Source organism: Microcebus murinus, chromosome 6 (assembly GCF_040939455.1).
Source record: "Microcebus murinus isolate Inina chromosome 6, M.murinus_Inina_mat1.0, whole genome shotgun sequence".
NCBI classification, from domain to species: domain Eukaryota; kingdom Metazoa; phylum Chordata; class Mammalia; order Primates; family Cheirogaleidae; genus Microcebus; species Microcebus murinus.
Window position 1 is genome coordinate 74,242,087 of NC_134109.1, and position 26,386 is coordinate 74,268,472.

The window sequence follows — 26,386 nt, forward strand, 5'->3', positions numbered from 1 at the left end:
TGTAGAATTGCATTTTGCATTTTTGTCATGAAATGGGGTGCTGCTGTATTTTTTTTTTCAGGTTTCCTGCCAAAAGGGAATCCCAGTTGCCTATTGTTATTGACTTTTTTAGGTGAAAAATGATTATGATGAAATTATATTGTCCTTGTAAGGAGTATGGAGTTGGACAGAAGTGCTTTTCATTCTTCCTTGTATTTTTCCGAGATATTATAAGAGGGATGTACATAAAGATGTACAGGCAGGAAAGGGTAACTGTCACGCTGAGTTTAAACATTAATAGTAAATGTACTTATAAAAACCAAGCAGCATGAGGAAGTGATGCAATGTGGAAGTATAGCTTGGGTTTACAGGGTTTCCTCACCACTTAATTATACCTCCGTGGAAACTATATCTTTCCTTTGAAAGCATACCACTTGGCAAAATATGTGTCTGTGATGTGATTAACATGTTCCACGTTGGTTGGGAGACTTCCTGATTGAGTACTGGATTTAGAATGAGGCCTGAGTTTTAATTCTAACTGCCATTTACTGGCTGGGTGACCTGGATAATCGCTGAGTCCCTATCTCCCCAGGTGCAAAATGAGGAAAATAACCCTTATATGGTGGTTGTGGAGATGAAATGAAGGTAACACATGAGAGGCATCTAATTGATGCTATCTCTGTTATTATCATCGAAAGAAAACTACCTCAGGTAATTTATAAAGACTAGCAAGCACCTGTCCAGTAGATCTTAAAGTTTCATAAGAACAATGAATAGAATTTCTTGCTTAGTATCATTCTATCATATATTTAATATATGCAATTAAAATTTTAAAAATGAAAGATTTTGGCAAAATTATCTTTGGTTATAGTTAAAAACTAAATATAACATTCTCCTAGTATTAAAAATCAACTCCTATAAAAATAATGTGAATATGAAGGCAATCTTATTCATACTTTATAGGAAAGAAAAAATTGAAATTAGCAATGTGGGGTGCTCAGAAATGTGTCTTGGTAATGCTCATGGAAAATGCAAAATTAGTCTTTATATTATAAATAACCCTGGAGTTGTTTGGGATACATTTGTAAACATTCCTGTAAAAGTACCTGAATGTAGTACATTTGTTCTCTGTATCTTCAGCTCAAAGTGTGTTTGTGCTTTTTTAGGATAGTTATATAATAAAAATCATCTATTAAGGGTATGATATATATACTTAGCCTTGAGCTTTTTGTTGTTTTGTCTTTGTTATTTAAAATTTTCACTTTGATCACCTTACATTTTTGGAAAAGGATCATATTATAGTAAGATATCTCAGTTACAGTGAATGAGAGCAATGTGCATCTGGCCATTAAAATTAATTTTAGAATCAGGGTTAGCATGTTTGTTTTTAGGAATTAATTGGATCTGGCCACATTTTATTTAACTTTTTCTTTGCCTGCTTTTTCAACAGCCTGACCAGAGCCCCACTGAGCAGGACGATAGGACTCCTGGCAGGCTCCAAGCTGTCTGGCCACCCCCAAAGACAAAAGACACGGAAGAAAAAGTGGGATTGAAGTACACTGAAGCAGGTAATGTGAAAAGAAACCAGGGACCCGGGAATGAATCTCTTCCTGCAGTGGCTTTTAGGCCTAGATTAGTAGACTCTCAGAATTTGGGATTTTGTTTCATTATAAAATGTAACGCCGAAGGCGTCTCTTTTGGGCTTTGCTGTTGAAGTGAACCATTGCATTTGTTAACGAATCTCTTAGAGATGAATGCCGTGGAATGAATGAAGTAGGAGAACCCTTGGGGAACTGATGGAGAAGATAGATTACAAATCCCCCAGGAAGCCGCTGGTTGGTCCTCATATAATGTTTGTGAGCTGGCAATGTTGCTGGAAGAGGCAGAGTATGATTCTCCAGAGCTGTAATCTGATTTGTTGTTTGTCTTTAAGTAATGCTTTTGAGATAAAGGAACCTTGTGCAGAGCGAATGTACAGATACCATATCGGTTACTCGTTCACTTTGGTTAGACAAAGCTTTATTTAATGCATGGCCAATTTTAAAGCAACCTAACTCTCTGGAAACTTTCCCAGGAACTTTACTTGGGTATATTTAAATGGAATGGGAATCTAGATGGAATGGGAATCTAGATGTTGTTACTCTTTAAGTGAAAGTTTCATGCAAAATTTTTAAAAATACCAAAAGATTTGAGGACAAGTATATCTAAATTGGAGATGTATGTATGTATCTCTGAAACCTCTTTGCCTTCTTCCTGATAGTTGGAGATTATCTATATATGGCTTATCTTTATTTTGTTGGTTGTCTTAGGTATGTATGTATAATAAGGTCTATCTACTTGGTTATAGAAAAATACTTCTTTTCATTCCTGTTCATTGATAGACATGAATGAGTCAAAGTTTGGGTGGTTCACTAGGTTTTTCTGTCATATCATTAAATTATTCCAGTGATTGAGAACAGGTTGGCAGTTGAAACCTGGGATCATTCCTATCCTCCATTTACACAATTGCAATTAATGACTTCCCCAAGATGTTAGTTACTTCAGAGCATTTTTTCTGCAGTGTTTGACTTTCAAAGTTCAAACTATCATATCCTTAATGAAAGTATATATAGTTGTTTAAGTCTTCTTGCCCACATAAGATTTTTCAAAATTAGAATGCTTGTAGTTGCAATATCAAACCAGATGCTGAGTATTTTTTATTTATTTTTTGTGATCTGGCATCTGTGAGTGGTTAAAAGTACTAAAGTTTGCTTTAATAGAAAACCAGGATTCTGTGGGGTTTTATTCCTATTTTATTTTTTTGAGACAGATTCTCATTCTGTCACACAAACTGGTGTAATCATAGCTCACTGCAGCCTCAAACTTCTGGGCTCAAGTGATCCTCCTGCCTCAGCCTCCCAAGTAGCTGAGACTACCAGTGTGCACCACCACACCCAGCTAATTTTTTTTTAAAAAAATTTTGTAGGGTTGGGTCTTGCTGTGTTGCTCATGGTGGTCTCAAACTCCTGGCCTCAAGTGATTCTCCCGCCTTGACCTCCCAAAGTGCCAGGATTACAGATGTGAGTCACCATGCCTGCTCCTTATTTCTAAATATTGGTGATTTTAGTCTTGCCCCTACCAGTGTATCGTGCCAATCTTCCTTGTGATAATGGGCATTTGCTGAGTAGAGAAGGAAATAAAAGTCACAAGTGGTTTCTGAATCTACCTCAAGTAATATTTTGGGAGTGTTTATGCCTCTAAAGATATTCCTTGGTCTTTGCTTTCTATATTCTTCGTTTTCATAGGCTCAGGGGAATGTCATAATCAAGTCTTTTTTAATATAATAAAATTTATTCTCAGAGCTTCTTAAAGTCTCAAATGACGTGGGGGAAAACAGGAGGAAGGAAGGGGCTAATAAGGACAGTTCTATTGCGTGGGCCCTGCAGCAGCCTTACACAGTGAGAGAGGGGCCATGGTCTGGGGAAGGCCTGTGGCTCCCCGTGCTGTACTACTGCACTCCCAGGTTTAGTGCCCAGCTCCTTGAGAACCTTCTAGATGCTCATTAATCTGCTGATATACTTTGAGGGGAAGGTGGGAAGAGTTCTAAAGAAAAATCTGATACTCCATGCACACAAGAAATTTATTTTTTACCCCATTACTAGATACTAGTATATGGTTGCCTCGCCATTTATTGCTAATTTTGAGAAAGTTAATGTTTTTGCTGTAATTTTCTTAAACTCTGTTATTCGAAAAACTGGAGTCTTATAAGCATTGGTTTATAATTGAACACATTTTATGGTGTTTCCATTGGTTTCCCCTCCCTTAAGGAAACATGCAAAATTTGTCACTCTATAAGGAAACACAGAGACAGAAATTAGATCTGAGATAGCTCCAGGTGTTCCAAGTCCTGTGCTTTTACATCTTCCGTGTTCATTTTTCCTGAAGTGCATTATCCGTTGACTTAGTGAAACGAGAGGCTGAGACTCTAGTACTCCTGTTTCATGTATGCTGTTGGAGTTCTGTGCTGTTGACAACCAAGCCCAGTCCTCAGCAGAGCTGGGGGAAAGATGCTGGCTTTGTCATGAGCCCGCACTGTCCTTGTGCTGCCCTTGGCCACTTTGGACTTGCCATAGCTCTGATTTCCCTCTATTCAGAACTTACCATTCAATACTCTTTCTAAGGGCTTAAGAAATCAATCACCTAATACTTTAAATTCACTTTTGTTTAAGATGAGCATGAAAAGAGTTCTTATAAGAGAAGCTACCCCTTCAAACTATGGCTTTGGAGTCCTCCCAGCCGTGCGAGGGGAGCTCACCACTATCACTGGTGCACACTGCCAACGTGGCACACTCCCACTACTCCCAAAGCCACCAGCATCATGTGCAGCTGCTGACACTGTGACTACCGCCTCCCTTGGCAGTTGATGCCTTGATGTCATTCCAGTGAAACTGTGCCCACCACCAAGGGCCTGTCTGTGAGCTCTTGGAGCCTTAGCGATGTGCCCGTTGAGAGAAGCACCAGCAACCATCCAGAGCTGGCACTCGAGGTACTCCTGCAGGTGCTGGAGCCCATCTCTCTCCTGCTGGGTGGGGGAGGGGGGGCTCACGGTGCTAATTTAGTGCTGTGCCTGAATTGCTCTGCTCAAATGAAATAGAATCGTTTTGCCCGTCTCTTGTGCTGTGCTTTCTTACATTATCAGTGTGATTCTGCCTTGTGATTAGAATGCTTCGCAGTAGTTTTGAGGGAAGAGATCATTTTGTTCGCCTTTTCCTTGTGATGGGGTTGGGATAATCTGAGTGACAAACCCTGTGCTGCTCTCAGAATTCTGTCTAATGAATATAGGATGTTGGTATTGAAACAAACTTGTGGGATGGTCTTGCTTTTTTTTTTTTTTTAGGACTTTTCTTTTTTATGTGGGCTCCTCAGATCCTTAAATGGTTTATACACTCATGGTGAGTTAATGCTATCTTTTCTATGCTGTGTACCAGACACATTTGGATCCAGTAAACCAGAGTACTAAGTGAGACTTGGGGTTAACATAAAACCCAATCACTGAACAAGGTGAAAAGTTGTTTTGTGATAAGATACAAGGTGGACCTAGGAGGAAAATGTCTACCTTTAAATTGGATGTGTGGCAAAAGTGATTTGTCTGATAGGATAATCAGCGTTCCTTTCTATTCCACTTCTAAATACACTATCCTATACTATGTGGTGAAGTTATATAAGAGTTAGCAACTTGCCCAAACGCAAGGATGTTCTAGGTAATTGAAGCATGGTGGTGGCATAGGGCTAAACTTCTATTTATCCTAAACTCAAATAAAAAATTTTTCTAAACCACATTGGATCCCTTTTTCCTTTTGTTTTATGTAGTGCAAATATACTTAAACTTTATTTTCTCTAGGATGATTACACATATTACTATATCAATCAGGGTCCTGTCTGGAATCAGGTGACACTCGAATTGGGTGATTTGAGGGGTGTTTATTATTCACAAAGGTGTGGGCAGAGTTCAGGATATACAATGAGAGAGAGAGAGAGAACTGCTCTGGGGCCAGTAACAATAAGAAGCTCTTACCACTCCTAGACCTGAAGGAGCAAGGGTAGGAGTAGCTATTCAGGAAACTAAGAACTTCAGAGAGAAGCTGGATGGCAAGGAGAGGGCTGCTGGACGGGACCTGTGGCCCTCAGTAGAGAGAGGTGGCCAATCCCTGGGGTCATGCCAGGCTGGGAGCTGGGGCAGACACAGCCTGACTACTTCTCCTCCTACTCTCTAGTCTGCTGCCATCATTCCCATTGGCCAAACTTGAAGAGAAGTCAGAGAACTGGGAGCCACCATAAGCCATCCCTTTAGGCCAGACAGTGGGGCTCAGAATAGGGTGCAGACAGGGCAGAGTGCACCTGGGGAGGCAAGTAGAAGATCCTCAGCACAGTTGCATTGCCAGTGATGAGCAGTCAGCAGGCCCCACGTGGAGAAGCTTCTAAAGCCAGCCTGGGCACAGTGTCATACACTTATAATCCCGGACTCAGGAGGCTGAGGCAGGAGGATTGCTAGAGCCCAGGAGTTAGAGGCTGCAGTAAGCTATGATTGCACTACTGCATTCCAGCCTGGGTGACAGAGTGAGACACCTTCTGTAAAAAAGTAAATAAATAAAAATAAAACTTTCAAAGAGAAGAATCCTCACACACTTGCTTGCCTTGTTATAGCTCATAACACAGGTTCTTAGTACAAGGGCATGAAGAGAAACTCCTATTTTTATCATACTGCGGGAGGGTTATATTTACTACTCTCGTCAGTTCATGGAAAATATAACGTCTATCATTCAGGTCTTGCTCTCTGGATACCTGCTTCCCCTTAGTGTGTAGAGGGTTTATTTACTAATCTCAGAAAATCTTCCCTAAGTTTTTAAATGTTTCTCTATATTATAAAATAAAATATAAAAATATCCAGGAAAATCACAAAGCAAAAGCAGCTTTATGATTCTGTTTCTGAGAAACTCGTTGACATTTTGAAATATGGTAGTCCTATGTTAATTTAATACTAAAAAATAAAATTTGGATCATATTACAGATTGCTTTTCTTATTTGAACACTTTAAATGATTTTTACTAAATATTATAATATTAATAGAAATTTAGTTTTCAAAAGTTATAAATGTTTTTTAAATAATAGTACTATGAATATATTTGTTAATAAATATGTTTTTATCTTTAATAAATCAGGATAAATTCTTATTGGTAGAATTGCTGGACATATAGTATATGCCTTTTTAAGGTTTTAGTACATATTACCAAATTGCCACAGTTGTTTTTTCTCATTAGATATATTTACATAAAAACTTGGTACTCTTTGAAACTGTTAAATATTTCCCCTTTTTATCATTTGCTTTTAACTTTATTTACTGTGTTTTCTGATCTGTAGAAATTTAAAATATTTATATAGTCAAATCTATCCTTTTTTATCATATATTATTTTCCTTTTGGCTTTAAAGACTTTTCTTGATCCAGGATCACCTATATTTTCATAGTTAAGTGGTTTCTTCTCCTTTGCCTCTCTCCTTCCTTCCCTCCATTTATATAAATTTTTGGTACATACCCTGAAGGTAGAGATGAAGATAACTTTTTTCTTAAATTGCTAATTAATTTTATAGCAATAAATACCCCTCACTGTACTAAGTTTAGGACTGTTTTGGGCTTTCTATTTTGATATGTTTCTATATTATACCAGTATCCTAATTGTTTTAGCATTGCAATACATCTCAGAAATTTTGGCAGTTCAATTACTTTTACACAAAAAAGTTTTTGTATTTCCTCATATATTCATTCTTCTAGAAAAACTTAGTATACATAGCTGAGTTTCAAAACAATACCTTTGGAATTTTTATTGGAATGGCATTAATTTAATAATGTGAGGTAGAAATGAGAATGCATAGTATTTTTCACTAGGAACATATAAAACTATTCAAAGTTTTTTATGACATTCAGTAAATTAAATACATATTTATATGCAAATATTTGTTAATGTATATGTATATATCTTACCTATTTTTTCTAAATATATTTCCAGGCATATTTTTTAAAACAAATACAATATGAATTTTTTTTGTGTGACTTGTTTATTTTTCCTAGAAGTCTAATGTGTTCCTAAGAATCGAGTAACTGAATACAGAGTGAAATTATAGTCACTGGAGACTCCAAAGGTGGGAGGTGGGTGAGGGATGAAAGATTACCTGTTGGGTACAATGCACATCATTTGGGTGATGGGTACACTAAAAGCTCAGACCTCCCTGCTACACAGTATATCCATATAACAAAGTTGCACTTATACCCCCCAAATATGTTGAAAGTAAAAAAGAATAAAAAAGAATGTAGTGACTGAAGCATACCAGCTTGCCATAGAGGATTAGCCCCCAACCCCCACCAATGCCAGGGCTTGACTGAGTGAAGGACACATTTGAACTGACTGACCTCAGTAGTCCCTTCCCTCAGTTTTATTGTGGTTTGTGATTCTTATTTTGAGGCTCCTTTAAAAGTCTAGTAATGACAACCTATAGAAGAAAACACTGCAGTTTTTAGCATATATTTTAAACCCTCCTCCCCTACCCCACAGCTAATCTGTGGACACCCCCAGGTTCAAATGAAAAACTTCTGTTCTAAACACTTAACCCAACCCTGGGCTTCCTTTCCTTTCCATCTCGCATTTATTATTATGAAGGATTGCCTGAAATTTTTCATTATTTATTAAGAAATTTAAAAATTGTCATGATGTATGTTGTAAGATCTTGAAAGGAAATGAGATTAATGTTTGTGGAATTAAAATGGTACCACTTGGGGAACTGTCATTGATTTAATTACCCACAGAACAAAGAAGAAAAAAGTATGAAGAAAAAAGCACTAATGTTTTCTGAAATGAACTATGCGTATTTCGTTTCTGGAAAACCCTTTCTCTCCACTTGCAGCACCCCAGAGCTGGCCCAGGGTGGGGGAATGGCATATGTCCCGCCCTGCTGAGAGTGAGGGCCGTGGCTTGCGTAGAAAAGAGAGCTTGGCATGGGGCATTGTGGTTACTGAGGGTGAGCAAACTGTCAGTACATGTGGCATCTCCTGGGACTTACTCTCACCACCCAGAACCTTAGAGTAGTTTGGGAATATCTCTATTTAGAGCATTTTGGATTAAATAGATAACTCATTGCTCAACTTAGTAAAGATCCACCTACTTTGTTTCTAGTTTGAGTTCCCATCATAAAGAGACAGAGCTGCGAGGCTCATTCAGTTAACATTAGTTGAGCCGCAGTTTGTGTGGTAATCTGTGTGATATACATGTACTTGGTTTTAGGAGGTACAAGGGCAAACATCTTTATTTTAATAGTTATTTCAGTAGTTTTATTGTGTCTGGAAGGATATAAAACCGTATTTAGTCCACTTTGGGGCCTTTTAGGGAAGATGAGAATGAGGTTGATATGCCGTATCCTATGCTGCATTTTTACAAACGTCTCCTTTCAATAGTCTTTCTCAAAACTTCTGTCCAGGTGGCCCTGTTTTTCTTCTGTCCTGCCAAACCTTCATCTGTTGCCAGCCACCGAGTGTTCTTTCGAGTGTTCTTTCTTGCATCCTCCAACAAGCAGCCTCTCCAGCACACCCTGGCTTTGGCTTCCTCTGCCGCTAGCCCCAGAATACCTTTGCATTTATGGCTCAGTTCCTTCCTCTCAGTCTCGCTTTCATGTGCTTATAGCCATGGAGTAGCTCAGCAAGCAGAGAGCAGGATGCTCCTTCAGATGCCCTCTCCACAGAAGGCAGCTGGGAAATCGTAAATGAGAACTTTTTCTTCTTCTGTAGAAGGAACAAATCGCTCTATTTCTGAAAGATATCTAAACCCAGAGTTTCAATATGTAAACTGAAGCATTCCCCCTCCACATAAAAGAAAGCACTGCATGAAGGGGTGAGAACATGCAATGAGTGTGAAGAGGAGGAAGAGAAAACAGAACTAGGGGAATGTTGAGGACGTGTTAAGTCTGGTATTACCTTTACTGCTGGTTTCCTGGGTTGAGCCTCAACTCGACTGGAGTTTGAAGCTTGCCTGTGTCATGTGCTAGCTGTGACTTGGGGTGAGATATTTAACCTGTGGGTCTGTGTCTTTGTAAAAATGAGGGTAATGATAATTTTAAATATTTATTGTAAAGATAAAGTGAACTAACATACACGAAGTTCAACTGCATCACAAGCGGCCTTTCTAAAGCAAGTTAAAGTGTGTAACACACTCCTAGAAATTTGCGTGAATTGTGAATGTACAGATCTATTAATTATAACAAAGTGAATACACCCATGAAACAACCATGAATATCGAGATATAGTACATTTTTGGCACAACAGAAACCCCCTTCTTGACCCTTTCCAATCACTACAATTTCTCTTTTCCTCAAAGGAAACCACTTATCCTGACTTCTAACACTATAGATTAGTTTCATCTTTTTTTTTTTTTTTTTTTTTTTGAGACAGAGTCTCACTTTGTTGCCCAGGCTAGAGTGAGTGCTGTGGCGTCAGCCTGGCTCACAGAAACCTCAATCTCCGGGGCTCAGCGATCCTACTGCCTCAGCCTCCCGAGTAGCTGGGACTACAGGCATGCGCCACCATGCCCGGCTAATTTTTTGTATATATATTTTTAGTTGGTCAATTAATTTATTTCTATTTTTGGTAGAGACGGGGTCTCGCTCAGGCTGGTTTCGAACTCCTGACCTTGAGCAATCCACCCGCCTCGGCCTCCCAAAGTGCTAGGATTACAGGCGTGAGCCACCACGCCCGGCCTAGTTTCATCTTTTGAAGTTAATATAAATTGAATTATTTTGCGTGGGTTGCCTTTTCAGTCTCTTAATGGTACCTTTTGATCACCAGAATTCTTGCTTTCACTCTGATGAATCTTGTCCTTATGGTGAAGGCATTTTGAACCACCTTAGAGTAATCTTTTCCTAACCGGGTCGTAAAAATATTCTCCTAAATTATCTTGAAAAAGCATCAGTACTCTTCATTTATCATTTATACCTAGAATATACTGGGCATTGATTTTTACCTATGAGTTGAAGTGAAGTCAAGTCTTTTTTTGTCCATACCCAAATTACCCAGAATTATTTATTGAAAAATCCACCTTCCTCCACTGCATTCTGTTCTGTTTCATGGTTCTCTAACCTTGTCTAACCTTGTACCAGTTTCACTTAATGACTTGTGCCAGCCGTCTTAGTGACTATAACTCTACAATCAGTCACAATAATCTGCTACAGTATGCCTCTTGGTTATGCTCAGCTCTTTGTATTTCCATGTAAAATACAAACAGCTAGAACTATTCTAAGCAGGATCAAGCAATATAGAGTTTTAAATAACTGAGACATAAAAGTTTTCACCAAAAACTGTAAGAAATAATTGCAGCCTGAATTTTCCAGAAGCCATAATTGGCCTTATGTCTGCCTCATGGTGGGATCCCTAACTTCTTTATCTCCTCTTTGATGTCTGCAAAGTGTTTAGTTCTCTTTCTCTCTGCTCTGCTGTAATCATCTTGAGTGGAAGAGGAGGGAAAGGGTAACTGGATTTGATAAAGCAGATTGCTCTTTCTTCTCGATATGAAATAGTATGGGTTTGGATGCCTTACCTTTCGTATAGGAATGATTTTTTTTAATCCTAAAAGATGTTTTTGTTTTTTTGTGTTTTTTGGGGGTAAAGGCACCTCTACTTGATGGAAACCTACATAAAGATGAAATTCTGTCATAGCCATAGTTGAGGACTTAATAAATACAAGAAACTTTAGATGGAAAAAAATAATAACCTTTTAATGAAAAGATCTTATAGAAATATTTTTAAAGAGCACATTGATAAGATGATACAGTATAATAGGAAATATATGTATTTGATATAATAGGAAACATATTTGACTGGTATAATGGGAAACATATATTTGGTCTCTGTCCCCAGTTCCAGGCACAGAGCTCCTAAAACCTTTTGAATTTCCTGAGAGATAAGAGTAATGGGATCATCTTTTCTTATTCATAATAAGCCCATTTCAACTGTGTTTGAGTTTATGCTAATGAAATGACTCTTGGTGGGGCCTCTAGATAGCTTCAGGATGGTGTTGGTCACCAGAAAGCCCAAGCTTTGATTAGAGGATTGGAATGTTCAGCACCACCCCCCAATCCCTGGTTAGGGGAGAGGGACTAGAAATTGAGTTTTTCCACCAATGTCCAATGATTTCATCAGTCATGCCTACATAATGAAATCTCCACTAAATACCTCTAAATGATGGGGTTTAGAGACCTTCTGAGTAGCATACATATCCACATGCTAGAATAGTGCTGTACCCCAACTCCATAGGAGCAGAGGCTCCTATGCTGGGGACCCTTTTGGACCTTACCCTATGTACCTCTCCTGGCTGTCCATTTGTATCCTTTATAATGAGTTATAATAAGTATAGCATTTTCCTGAGTTCTGTGAGTCTTTCTAGAATATTATCAAGCTTGAGGTGGGGAGTATTATGGGAACCCCTAGATTTGTAGCCAAACCAGACAGAGGTGTGGATAATCCGGGCACCCAGTACTTGTGACTGGCATATGAAGTGAGAGTGGTCTTGTGGGACTCAGCCCTTAAACCTGCAGAGTCTGATGCCAATTCTGGGTAGCTAGTGTCAGAATTGAGTTAAATTGTAGGACACACCAGCTGATGTCAGAGAATTGGTGTTGATACTGGAGAGTTGGTTAGTGCCAGAAAAAAAACATTATATGGGTGAAGTAAACTACCTTTCTTTGGAAGGTTTAGTTTAGTCCTTGATTCTGTGCATGTGTATTTTCTTTTTTTCTTTTTTTAAATTTGAGACATGGTCTCGCTCTGTCACCCAGGCTAGAGTGCAATACCATCATCATAGCTCACTGCAACCTCAACCTCCTGGGCTCAAGGGATCCTCCTGCCTCAGTCTTCTGAGTAGTTGGGACTATAGGCATATACCACTGTGCCTGGCTAATTTTTTAATTGTTTTGTAGAGATGGGGTCTTACTATGTTGCTCAGTTTGGTCTTAAACTCCTGATCTCAAGCAATGCTCCCACCTAAACCTCCCAAAGTGCTAGAGTTACAGATGTGAGCCATTGTGCCTGACCCCATGCATGTGTGTTTTACATGGTGTGACCATGCTGAGCCCAGTATTTTTATTGAGTTCTTTCTTATCCTATGAATATTTGCCGTATTTTTTCAGTCTTACTAATAACCATTTTTAGTGGCCACATGCTGATAGTTTTCATAAACTATTTTATATCAATGATTTTGACATTTTAGCAGGGAAACTTGAATCTTGAGGCAAGTCACCAGCCTACTTATTCATAGTATCTATGTATTCTTTGAACTGGAAGGAAACTTGGAGTTAGCTCTCTCCTTTTTCAGGTGGAGAAATGAATGTCCAGAAAAATCATCACACTTGCTAATTAGTAGTGGAACCAGGACTAGAGATTAGATCTTTTTAATTCTAGTCTAGTGTTTACTTTTTCTTTCCATTTGAAATGTAGCCCATTTTTCTCTCAGCCCATTTCTAACTCCCTTCTTTCTCCCAAATTGTTTTATTCATCCTGACTAAAGAGGACACATCCAAGTCTCCTGAAGAATAGATGACAGATGCAGCCTAAAAAATAATAATAAACTCTTCATAATTATTATACATAATTCAGACAATGCTAAATATATAGAGGCAAATGCAAAAATCCTTCTTTACACTGTATCTCCTGATCCTTCTGCCTTCTTAAAGGGGTTCCTGTGAACATTTTTTTTAATTTAGCTTTTAGGACACTTTTATATGCATTTGTGCATACATGGACACGGCGACATCAGACAAACTATTTCTACAAAAACAGGGTCATACTGTACAACTGGTCTAAGATTAGTTTAGTGTTTACTGTGTATCAGAGAACTTTCCGTGTCAGTAAATGCAGAGCATTCTCACTCTACCTCATTCTTCTCATGGCTGCATAGTATCCAATAGAGTAGCAAATAACTTACTGAACTATTCCTTTATTAATGGACCGTGTAATTGGTTAGAATCTTTTACTGTTGCAAATAATGCTGTTAATAATTTTATACATCTATTTTTATGCACACCTGTGAGTACTTTGACAGTATTGAAGCAGAATTGCTGTGTTTGAGTCCTGGCTCACTTTAACCTCTGGTAGATACTATACAATTGGCCTTTCAAAAAATTGAGCCTATTAATACTAAACTGAAACAAAAGTGCCCATTACTCACCCTTTACCAATATTTATTTAATTTATGCCAATCTAATATATGATATTTTTAATTTGTATTTTTCTGATGTAAGCATGATTGGGCATTTTTTCAACATTAAAAAAAAATTTTCAAATACACATAAAAGTTGAAAGAATTTTTTCCATTAAAACCCTTAGATAGCTACTACCTAAATTCTACAATAACATTTTATTCTATTTGCTTTGTCAAATTACCTTAGGGGTTGAACATCTTTTTCATACATTTATTAAACATACGAATTTCCTCTTTCATGCTTGCTGGTGTCCTCTGCTCTTTTGTTAATTAGGTTATTAGGGTTTTTTTTCCTTACTGATTTGAAGGAGCTTTTTATGTATTAAGGAAGTAAGTTATTTTATTGTTGTATATAATGCAGTCTTAGTCTCCAGCTTGCCATGTCTTTCTTTTACCTCATAGTGTCTTTCATTATACAGAAGTTTTATATTTTACATAGTCAAATTTTTTCTTGATTTGTTTATGGTCTTAAGGAGACTCCTCCATCATAAAGTTTACCAATTTGTATACAGATGCTCCTCCACTTACAATGGAGTTATGTCCTGATAAATCTATCATAAATTGAAAATATTGTATCAAAATGTATTTAATATACCTGACTTACCAAATATGATAGCTTAGCCTGCTACTTATTTTAAACATGCCAACAGATTGCCCAATAGTTGGGCAAAATCATCTAACACAAAGACTATTTTATGATAAAGTGTTGAATGTCTCATTCATTTATTGAAGACTATATTGAAAGTGAAAAACAGAATTGTCATATCAGTGGTTTACCCTCGTGACCGGGTGACTGATTGGGCACTGAGGCTCACTGCCCAGTATCTCAATAGAATATTATACTGCCTGTTGCCTATTGCTAGCTCAGGAAAAGATCAAAATTCCAAATTCAAAGTAGAGTTTCTTCTGAATGCCTATTATTTCCACACATTGTAAAGTCAAAATCATAAGTCAAACCATTTTAAATCAGGGACTGTCTGTATTTTAATACACATATATGTTTAGATTTTTATTCCACCGAGTGTTTTTGTGTGTGGTTTAGATAAGGATACGTTAAGGGGTGGTGGTATGTTGTAATGATTAGGGAGCTTGGGTTCTGGAATTTGATGTCATGGAATCACATTTTAAGCTTCAAAAGCTACTGGCTATGTGATTCTGAGCAAGTTAATTCCTTTTTGTGTGTTATTTGTAAAAAAAAAAAAAAAAAAAACCAAAAAATTATTTTTAGTGTTTAATGAAATAATGCATTTAAAAAGCTTGCTATAGTAGCTAGCTCTTTGTGAAACCACAGTAATGTAATCTGCTATTATTAGCTTTGGTTTTCCCAAATTGATAACTACTTGCCCTAGCATCATTTAATAAATACTTCATTCTTGCTCTATAGACAATGGAATGGCAACTCTCTCATATATAAAATCCTTTTATATACTGATCTATTTCTAGGCCCTTTATTACTTTTTGCTGATATATTTATCTAGACCTTGTGCCAATTCTCTATCTTTGTGTATCAATGTAGTTTTTTTTTTTTTTTTTTTTGAGACAGAGTCTCACTTTTGTTGCCCAGGCTAGAGTGAGTGCCGTGGCGTCAGCCTAGCTCACAGCAACCTCAAACTCCTGGGCTCAAGCGATCCTCCTGCCTCAGCCTCCCAAGTAGCTGGGACTACAGGCATGTGCCACCATGCCCGGCTAATTTTTTGTATATATATTTTTAGTTGGTCAATTAATTTCTTTCTATTTTTAGTAGAGACGGGGTCTCGCTCAGGATGGTTTCGAACTCCCAACCTTGAGCAATCCGCCCGCCTCGGCCTCCCAGAGTGCTAGGATTACAGGCGTGAGCCACCGCGCCCGGCCTCAATGTAGTTTTAAAGTTATTTAAATATCTGGTCATTCAAATCGCCTCAATTTGTTTTTCTTTTTCTCTAATTTTTGTTTGGGTACTTATGTACATATACACTTGTATATGAACTTTAAAGTCAGTTTCTCAAGATCTATGAAATTGGAATTTTAATTAGAATTATATTAAATTTATTGATCAATATGAGGGAACCTTATACTGAGTTTTTCCATCCAGGTGCTTAATTTGTCTCTAGCTTTTCAGGATTTCTTTTATGTTCTTCAGTGAAGTTGTGAAATTTTGTGAAGTTACGAAGTTTTCTTCTTATAGCTTTTGTGCACTTAAATTTGTTTCTGGATTATAAATGGGATTTTTTTCGATTATTTTTTCTATTTTGTTGGTGTATCAAAGCAATTGATTAAAATGTTTCTTTAAATTCTGACTTTATACTCTTATTGGTTCTACTAGTTTTTTAGTTGAGACATTTGTTTTTTTTTTTTTTTTTAGGCAGACAAATTATGATAATTTGTATTTTATTTTTTTATTGTACTAAAATATACATAACATAAAATTTACTATTAATTGTATAGTCCAGTAGTGTAAGTATATTCACAGTGTTGTACGATGGTTATCCAGAACTTTTTCATCTTGCAAAATTGACACTATACCCATTAAACAATTCCTACTACTTCTTGTTCCCAGACCCTGGCAATCACTGTTTTACTTTCTGTTCCTATGAATTTGACTACTTTAGATACCTCATATAAGTGGAATCGTGCAGTATTTGTCTTTATGGACTAGCTTATTGCACTTACCTTAATGTCCTCAAGGTTCATCATTGTTGTAGCATGTGATAGGATGTCCTTCCTTTTTTTTTTTGAGGCAGAGTCTCACTTTGTTGCCCAGGCTAGAGTGCCGTGGCATCAGCCTCACTCACAGCAACCTCAAACTCCTGACTCAAGCGATCCTCCTGCCTCAGCCTCCCGAGTAGCTGGGACTACAGGCATGTGCCACCATGCCCAGCTCATTTTTTCTAAATATATTTTTAGTTGGCCAATTAATTTCTTTCTATTTTTAGTAGAGACGGTCTGGTCTTGACTCCTGACCTTGAGCGATCCTCCGCCTCGGCCTCCCAGAGAGGATTTCCTTGCTTTTTAAGGATGAATAATATTCCATTGAATGTACCTACCCCATTTTCTTTATCCATTCATCCATTGATGGATACTTGGGTTACTTCCATATTTTAGCTATTGTGACTAATACTGGTATGAATATGCATGCAAACATTTCTTCAAAACTCTGCATTAAATTCTTTTGGATATATACTTAGAAGTGGAATCGCTGGATGACATGGTAATTCTAGTTTTTATTTTTTGAGGAACCTCCGTACTGTTTTCCATAGTGGTTGCACTGTTTTTCATTTCCACCAACAGTGCACAAGGGTTCCAACATTTCTACATCCTTGCCAACACTTATTTTCTGTCTTTTTTTTTAATAGTAGCCATTTTAATGGTATGAAGTGATATCTCATTTTGGTTTTGATTCGTATTTCCCTAATGATTAGTGATGTTAAGCATCTTTTCGTGTGTTTATTGCCATGTGTATATCTTCTTTGGAGAAATGTCTATTTGAGTCCTGTGCCCATTTTTCAATCAGTTTGTTAACATTAGAAAATAAAACACATAACTATTTTTTTCCCATTTTCTACTGGCTAGAACCTCCAAAACAAAGCTGAAAAAGTAGTGAGTAGTAGGCATCCTTGTGTTATTCCTGATTTTAAAGATTTCCTTCTAATATTTCCCAGTTAAGTGTTACATTGGTTGGAGATTTTTTGTCAACAATCTTTACTATAGACCAAGGTTTCTAAGTATTTTTTATCACAAAGAGTAGTTTGAATTTAATGCATTGTGGGTATATTTATGTATGACCATGTGAGTCGTGATTTTCTTGGATGAATTTAGTGATTTACATTTTAGACTTACTAGTGTGGAAACATCACTGCATTCTTGAGATGAATTCTATCTGGTCATAATGAAATGCTGAATTTAATTTGCCAATTTTTCTGGTCATTTTAAATAAGGAAAAGTCTTAGCCAAAACAACCAACCATGTGAATTCAAGATAATGCAAATTAAAAGAAACTATGGAGATATTTTCTGTATATTAAGTAGCAAAGTATGCAATGATTCCACAGTAGAGCACCAGATTTATTAAAATACAAACAATAACCAAATGTTTTTCAGATATGTCCTCTGTACTATTCTCTGCAGTTTTTTTTCTCTTAATATTAGGTCTTTTTCAATGTATCACCATTCAAGATAAGTACAAGTGAACTTTGATAAAAAGCCGCTATTGTGTGTTGAGCTACATGGCATGGCTAGGATGACTCCTAGGGGATTTCCTTTGACTTTGTTGGAACACATATTCTCTCTTGTGGGTGTAATCTTAGAAGTTGCAGGTAAATGGCTATGACCTCAGGGTCATAGATGCTCCTAGATCATCTCTAACTCCTACCTAGTCATATCTAGCACATTATTAATATCTAATTCATCGATGCTGATATTAATTTCACTATTCCAAATAATATATTTATTCATTTGGCAAATATTTACTGAGCATATACTATGTAATGCTCAGTATGATAGGTGCTTGGAACAGAAAGATGAGTAGGACAAGATCTTTGCCCTCAAGCAGCTCATGATGGTTCTTTTTTTGGGGGGGATCCCAGGAAGGCAGGTAGGTAGATTACAAAGAGTAGGGTGGTAGAGAGGTGAAATGTATACAGATATATAAAATAAGTGCAATAAAACATTTTAGGCGCTTTTATAGAAGAATGAATAGCATATACTGGAACACAAAGAAGAGTGTTATCAGTCTTACATAATTAGGACAGGCCTCCTGAGCTGACTTGGAAGACAATAGTCTGGATAAGTCAGGTGGAGGCCAGGTTAGAACAAACATGCAGAGGGAAGACAGAGCAGTGTTTATTTGTAGTTAATTATGATTGATAAATAAGAGACAAAGGAATGGTATGCAAGGGTGTTATGCCTATAGACTTGGAAGAAACCACGTCGTGTTGGGGAGAGAGATATGGCAGGGCATGCTGAGGACGTGGGGCTATAGACCACAGTGTGGGGGGGCATTGAAAGATTTTAGGCAGGGGAATAACAGAACAAAATGTGGGTTTTGTAAGACTCTGGGGTTGTTGAGGATGAATTTGAGTCTAGGAGGGAGGAGAGTGGCTGCTGTGGGGAAGTAGGAAAAATTCTTAGTAGTAGTCCAGGGGATAGATGATAGGGGCAACCAATGAATTCTATTTTCTTGTGAACAAATACATTCAAAATCTGTATTGTTCATGATACTGAGTGATAATGGGATCAGAGATAATAAAAATCATTTTAGGTGATGGTTCATATTTCTTTTCTTGCTAAACTATTGCCAGGGCTATTAGAAAAATAGATAGAGATAATTTTAATTTAAACTCATTTATTTGCCCCAGGCTGAAATATACATTCAGCTCTAGATCAATTTTCCTGACATAAACTCACATAAAACCAGCTGTCTAAAACAGATTTACCTAAAAAACAATTTTCTCCATAATCAATTTTTAACAACAGGTAATCGTCATATTTGCAATACTCAAACAAAATAATCTACCACCATTCCACCAGGGTCTCTGTGATAAGCCACATACTTTCCAAGAGCATCAACTGCTCCATCCTAGCCAGCAAAATCAATATCTCATGCCTATCAAACTCGGGACATTAGTTATTATCTCTGGTTCTTTATCTTTTAAATTCTACCCACCTTGCCCTCAGTTCCCATTTTGCTTCCTTTATAAAGCCTTTTGCTCTCTCACTTTCCCATGAAATTCCTTGGTCATCAGATACTGCCTGTGATAGCTCTTTTATTGTTGAGTTCTTATTTAAATCTTACGTTGTTTAATATTTTATGTGTTTGCTTTATCCACCACTTTGGTCTTTCTCAGTCTTCAGGTGGGGGGAAAGAAACAATCCGGGGAGCCTGGTTCAATTCAGGTATCTGGAGTGGGGTCCATGAATCTGCCTTTTTAACATGGTGCCCAGGCATTTTGGATATAGAAAGGTGCTTGATGACCCGTCTTTTAACTGGGCACTCAGAACGACCTTTCAAGGGGTACAGTAGAGGTACAGCCTATTTTGAGCAAATTACTTTTCAGATCCTGAACTTCTATTAGTATTCTTAATTGAAATGGATGTTTCATCCAATTTCCAAAGGAAAGGCATAAGTCTCACCTATTTCAAATCTTGCTGATATGTTGCTTGGGTATAAAAACCTCCAGGGTGTTACAATAAGGGATAATTACAAAAATAATGGTATCTGGGGATTGTTCTTTATTAAAATACCAAAAAACCTGTTTTATGTTTAATAATTATTAAACTTTAATATGTGATGTCTTCATGGTTAGGTCCTAAAAAAAATTATGATAACTCAGCCCAGAAGGAAGCATTTGATGACAGGAAATTTTTAAAAATCAAATTGTTGCAAGGCTGTGGAAACAGCCCAAGTGCCCATCAATCCAAGAATGGATTAATAAAATGTGGTATATGTATACTATGGAGTACTATTCAGCTCTAAGAAACAATGGTGATATAGCACATCTTATATTTTCCTGGTTAGAGCTGGAACCCATACTACTAAGTGAAGTATCCCAAGAATGGAAAAACAAGCACCAGATATATTCTCCAGAAAACTGGTATTAACTGACTAGCACCTAAGTGGACACATAGGTACTACAGTAATAGGGTATTGAGCAGGTGGGAGGGGGGAGGGGGGTGGGTATATACATACATAATGAGTGAGATGTGCACCATCTGGGGGATGGTCATGATGGAGACTCAGACTTTTGGGGGGAGGGGGGGAAATGGGCATTTATTGAAACCTTAAAATCTGTACCCCCATAATATGCCAAAATAAAAAAAAAAATCAAATTGTGTTTATATGTATATCTCCTGTAAATTATAAGAGGGTGAATAATATTATAAAAGACATTTAAACATAAAACTGTGTGACTTTGGATAAATTCTGTGAAAATGTTTTGAGGACTAAAAAGGAACCATGTAAAATTTCTGAATGTTACAGCAGAATTTATTTGTTCACACCCTTTTTAAATGGATGATGCCGGGTAGCAAATCACCATGTTCTTAGATTCCATTAGCTACATATTTAAGAGAGTGATGTAATAGTTTTATTTTAGATATCGATGTTTATAAGTTCCTCAGAATTTGTCCTATGCAACTATTTAGAATGAATAAAAATGAGAAGTTTTAGGTGTCAATTTAATTGTGTGTGAGATGTATGTTATTTTTTTAGAAAAATCTTAGCGAGTATGTAAAAAAAGAGTTTGAAGAATACTGTTCTAGTTTACATTTTAAAAAATAGTACATCTGAATCACCTGTGAGCATGTTAAAAACATAGAGTACTGGGTGTCATCCAGGAAGGATAACATGCATGATTATATCTGACATTTATTGAGTTAGTTCTGTGTGCCAAAGCAAGGGAAAGTGGCAGACTCATTCTACAAAAGTGTCATTACTGTTTATCTTTCCCCAGGGCATGGTGAATTTCCTTTCACTATGGCTTGCTGCCTGGTTTTCGGTGGTTATAACCAGAGCCTAAGGTTATAAAGGACACAGCCAATTCCCTCAGTTATGGGCCTGCTCTGAGAACTATCCCCCCTGATCCCCTGTTCCTATGGAGTCAGCCCAGCCTGTACAGGCTCTCAGAGGAGATTTGGTGTTTTCTCCCCCACCCCCCTCATACCTTGTTTCCCCTCCTCACCAGACTCAGATCAGCTGTAGGGTGTTTGAAGCAATGAGGCTGTGTAGGAGAGTGGGAACTGTGTAGGTATCTCTACCAGGAACAAAGAGGTTCTGTCCTGCTGTAATGTACCTGGAGAACCATCCAGCTTCTGTGCCAGGGTTGTGAGCTGATCTTGTAGAACTCTGGGACTGGCCTCTGGGAGGTCAACAAGAAAGGAGTGTAATTTCTGTCTTATTTATTTTATTTGACAATTTTTAACAAGTTACTAAGTTACTGAAGGCTCAAAGTCATTTTAAAATCAAACATGAATCTTTGATGTGTAAGATGAAAGAGCAGAAGGAAATATAGCAAAATTCTAACAGTGGTTATCTTAGAGGGGGGGTAGATTTTCCTTTGTTTCCTAAATTCTATGTAGTATGCTCATATTACATTTATAATTTTAAAATGTTTTCTAAATTTAAATCGTCCTTTCTGAGAGAAAGGATACTAGGTACTCATAAATGGTAAAGTGGATACTCTGCCCCTTGCATTATGAATATTTCCATATTTAATTGATAATAACAATAGCAATAATTAATATTGTGTTTTACACCTACCAAGCCCTTGGAAATGAACATGGATTAAATAATTAAATTGTAATCCATTATAATGCTATGAAGTAGGTAATTATCCATATTTTACTGATAAGGATATTGCAGCAGAGAAGTTTTATACTTTTCTTGTAGTACAAAGAGCAGTTAATACTATTTGGACCCTGGTAATTAGCTCCAGAACCACTATTTTGCACCATTAAACTGACAGACATGTCAGCTCACAGTGGGGGCCATGCCAACTTCTTTCAGAATAAATATAGGTGGGGACATTTCTAAGAACTTGAACGAGGATTCACTTTGGAATGAACAGAAATAAGTATTGAGAACACAGTGATAATGAATGGATAAAACCTTATAACGTGTTCTTATCTGAAGTTCTGTGTGGAGGAAGTATTTCACATAATAGGCATGCAGCAAATAATCTTATTAGAAATGCATATTTTTAAAGAAGTATTGCTTAAGCACCTCCTACAGGCCAGGCTCCTCTGGGTGTTTCAATTACATCAGTGTGTCAAAGCAGAAAAATATTCTGGCCTCAAGGAGATAATAAACAGCATCTCAGTCTATTTTCTGCTGCTTATAATAGATCTCTGAAACTAAGCGATTCATAAAGAAATGTACTTCTTACAGTTATGGAGGCTGAGAAACCCCAGATTGTGGGGCTCCGGCTGCATCTGTTGAGAACCTTCTTGCTGCTGGGGACTCCCTGCAGAGCCCTGAGGCTGCACAGGGCATCACATGGTGAGGGGGCCAAGTGGGCTAACTCAGGTCTCCTCCTTTTCTTATAAAGCTGCCTGTTCCCCTCCCATGGTAACCCATTAATCCATTAACCCATGGATCCATGAATAAATTAATCCATTCATGAGGGCAGAGCCCTCGTGACCCAATCACCTCTTAAAGGAGCCACCTCTCAGTACTGCCACATTGGGGATTAAGTTTTAACATGAGTTTTGGAGGGGATGGTCAAGCCATAGCACATAATAAATTGTATAGTATATCAGATGGGGGTAAATGCCATGGAAAAGAAAAGCAGGCCACAGGAGATTGGGATTGTGGTGGCAGGGCTAGTTGCCATTTTAAATAGGGTGGTTAGGGTAGAGTTCATTGAGAAGTTGACATTTGAACAATGAAATAAGAAAAGGGAAAAAAAAAGGAATGTAGGAAAAGCGAACAGCCAGTGCAAAGGCTCTAAGTACGGAATGGGAGTGGTGTGGTCTACATAATGAGAGCAGTGACGCATTAGCTAGGACAGCAGGTTCTAGAAGCAATGTAGAGCCAGAGGTTCTTTATCTGAGGTCTAAGGACCTGTAAGGGATCTGTGGATAGTATTTAGGAGTCTGTTAATTTAGATGGGAAAAAATGTCATTTTTAAATTTTTATAACATCTTTGAAATTTAATATTTTCTTCCATCCTGAATGTAGGTAGCAAACCTCAGTAATTTAATAGAACCCGTGGTACGACCTTGTCGGCAATAGAAATCATAGATACATCATATTATGGTGGTTGCAGACATCTTAAAATAAATGTTCATAACCATTTACAAATTATATTGTTATACATGACACTACATCTTGTTATTTAGTGTGTTAATAAAGAAGTACATATGTTATTATATCACAATTAAAAACATTTTGACAACTGAATTGTCAAATCCATTTTATTTTATAAATTTAAAACCGTTATTCTGAGAAGGGGTCCATAGGCATTGCCAACTGCCAAAAGGGGCCCATGGCACTAATGGATGAAGGAACCTTTAATGTAGAATGTGGTTTGTAGGATGTTGTTTGACATTGGCTTTTGTGCTGAGTGAAATGGGGAAATGTTAGAGAATTGTGAGCAAATGCATGACAGGATCTTCCTTGCATTTGGAAAGGCGTCCTCTGGCTGTTATTCTGAATTAGCAATTGTGGTGGGAGGGTAAGTGGACCCAGGGTAACAGGGAAACCAGTTATTAGGAGATAATTTTGGTAATCCAGGCAAGAGATTGTATTTGAACAGGAAATGGTGGCTTTGGGCTATGGTTGTAGTAATGGAGAGACAGTCAAAGGTAATCAGATTCTGGATTTATTTTGAGGTAGAGCCATCAGGCTTTCCCAAAAAGTAGGAAGTGAGGGAGAAGAGTCAGGCATAACGTCAGGGGTTTTGACCCAAGAAATGGAAGGATGGAGTTGCCATTAATGGGAGAAGAAGACTATGGGTAAAACAAGTATGTAGTGGGAAGATTGGGAATTGTTTATGATGTGTTAATCTTGAGATGTTGATTTGGGATGCATTATTAAATATTGAGCGGACACTTGGATATATAAGTGTGCAATTGGGGAACAGGGTTTCTGAGCTATAGATGGATATTGGGAAGTCATTTGCACATATAAAAGTTATTGTTTAAAACTGTAAGACTGAATGAAATGGTGAGTATAGATGGAAAAGAATAATCAAGACTGACCCTAGGACCTCTAACAGGAAAAGATTGAGATGAAGAGGAAAAATCAGCAAAGAAAACTGAGTAAGAGCCTCCAGTGAGATAGGAGGAAAACCAAGAGATTATGGTGCTCTAGATGGTAAGAGAAGAGAGTGGAGCGAGGGGGGAGGGGTAGTGCACCAAATGATAAATCACCAAATGATAAAGTGAAGTCAGGACTGAGAATTAACCATTGAGTTTTAGAAGCATGGAGGATATTGATGGAGGTGTCAGGATAAAAGTCTAATCTGGAGTGGGTTTAAGAAAGAATGATAGTTGAAGACAGTATGTAGGCAACTTTTTAAAGAGGTTTTGCTGCAAAGGAACAGAAAAAAAAAACAACAAAAAAAAAACCAGGATGATAGCCGGTGGGGTAAGTGGACAAACAAAAAGATTTCATTTTGTTCTAATTAAGATGAGAAAAATAAAAACATTGTCAGTGAGAAGATTCCAGTAGAGAGGGACAATTTGACATAGGAAGAGGGAAGACTTGGAATGATGCCTTTAAGAAGGCGAGAAGAGGATAGGAAAGGGAGTACTGTATTAGGAAAGGGGTTGGGGTTTGGCTTTGTCAGGAATGTGGACAGCCATCTCTAGTAATAGGTCCCAGAGCAGTCAGGGGGAGGATGTTGCAGTGGAAGAATGTAGAAGTTGTTCTGTCTGCTTCAATTTTGCCAGTGAAGTAGGAAGCAATGTTATAAGAGTGAAGATGAAACAATAATATCAAAACAGCAGCTAGCCATATATAATATGTCTACATGCCAGGTGCTACTCTAATCACTGAACAAATATTAACTCTAATCTTTACAACAATCTTGTGAGGTAGGTATCATCCCTATTTACAGGTGAGGAAACTAAAACATAACAGGTATAATAACTCCCCCAGGTTCCACTACTTGTAAATGGCATAGTTAGGATTCCAACCAGGCATCTTGGGCTAGAGTCTACTCTCTCGGTCACGATGCTACACTGCATCTGATCTACGACTCCATCCACTGTAGACATGATTTGCCTATCAAGTGAAATCACCTCTTCAATGCTGGATTGGAACCAGAGTTACACACTTAACTTGGAATGCTTTGTGTAAGTTATTTTATTTGTGCAAATAACACTACAGACAATCCACTACTTATGATGGTTTGACAGTGATTTTTTGACTTTACGATGGTTTATCAGGATGTAACCCCATTGTAAGCTAAGGAGCTTCTGTAGTTTGTTGCAGAAAAATTAGAAAATACAAATATTTTACACACAAACAGAAGAAAATAAAAATCATTTATCAAATATTTTAGTAACTATGGAACACGGGGAACTTTTTCATGTTGGAAGGCCCCATTAATTTAGCTGTCATCAAATAAGGCTGCATTCAAGAAATTTTAATTAGATACACTTAAAAATGCACATTATTTTGTAAAAAGCTATTTAATTTCAAAACATGAAAATTATTTGTTAATTTTAAAGTTAACTAACCTTGTAATGACTTTGTTGTGTCTGCTTTTTGTTGGAAAGCATTTGAATATTTGGCTGCAGCATGGAGGTCCACAGTTTCAGCTGATCCTCTAGATATGGGTATCAGTCATTTGTGATCTTAAGGGCATCTTGATTTGGATTAGGTAGGAGAATGTAGATTCACAGAAATAACTGGTTGAAAAGCAAAAAAGCATTTTTGGGCATGTTGTCATATACTGAGAGTTCAGTCAATTCTATCTGTAGTTCTTTAGGTGCTCTGGTGATATCAACTAGGTAAGGTTGAAATGCTAATTTCAGTGTGATGTCATGATTCTCAAAGTCAGTGACCCTTTCATTGTATTCTCCAATTCATAGGTCTGTAACAGCTGTGTATTCTTCCAATGATTTGCATATATCATCTTGATCACTATTGACTTTTGCCAACTTGGGAAAATGTTCATCCAAAATTTCCTTTTGAAGAAGAAATGTTTTGAAAAACG

General features: G+C 37.4%; 1 protein-coding gene across 7 annotated transcripts in view; it reads left to right on the plus strand.

Moving 5' to 3' along the window:
- The window catches only part of FMN1 (formin 1), a 389,771-nt gene that overhangs the window by 116,409 nt on the left and 246,976 nt on the right, over positions 1 to 26,386 (plus strand). For 6 of the 7 annotated variants that reach the window (XR_001154565.2, XM_012766326.2, XM_012766323.3 and 3 more), the window contains one exon: positions 1,430 to 1,547. The exons of the other annotated variant lie outside the window; for it this stretch is intronic. Coding sequence is in view for 5 of the 6 variants with exons in the window: in XM_012766326.2 (XP_012621780.2) it covers positions 1,430 to 1,547 (118 nt within the window). In the remaining variant the exon portion in view is untranslated. The remainder of the gene's footprint in view (positions 1 to 1,429; positions 1,548 to 26,386) is intronic. 7 annotated transcript variants of the gene reach the window in all.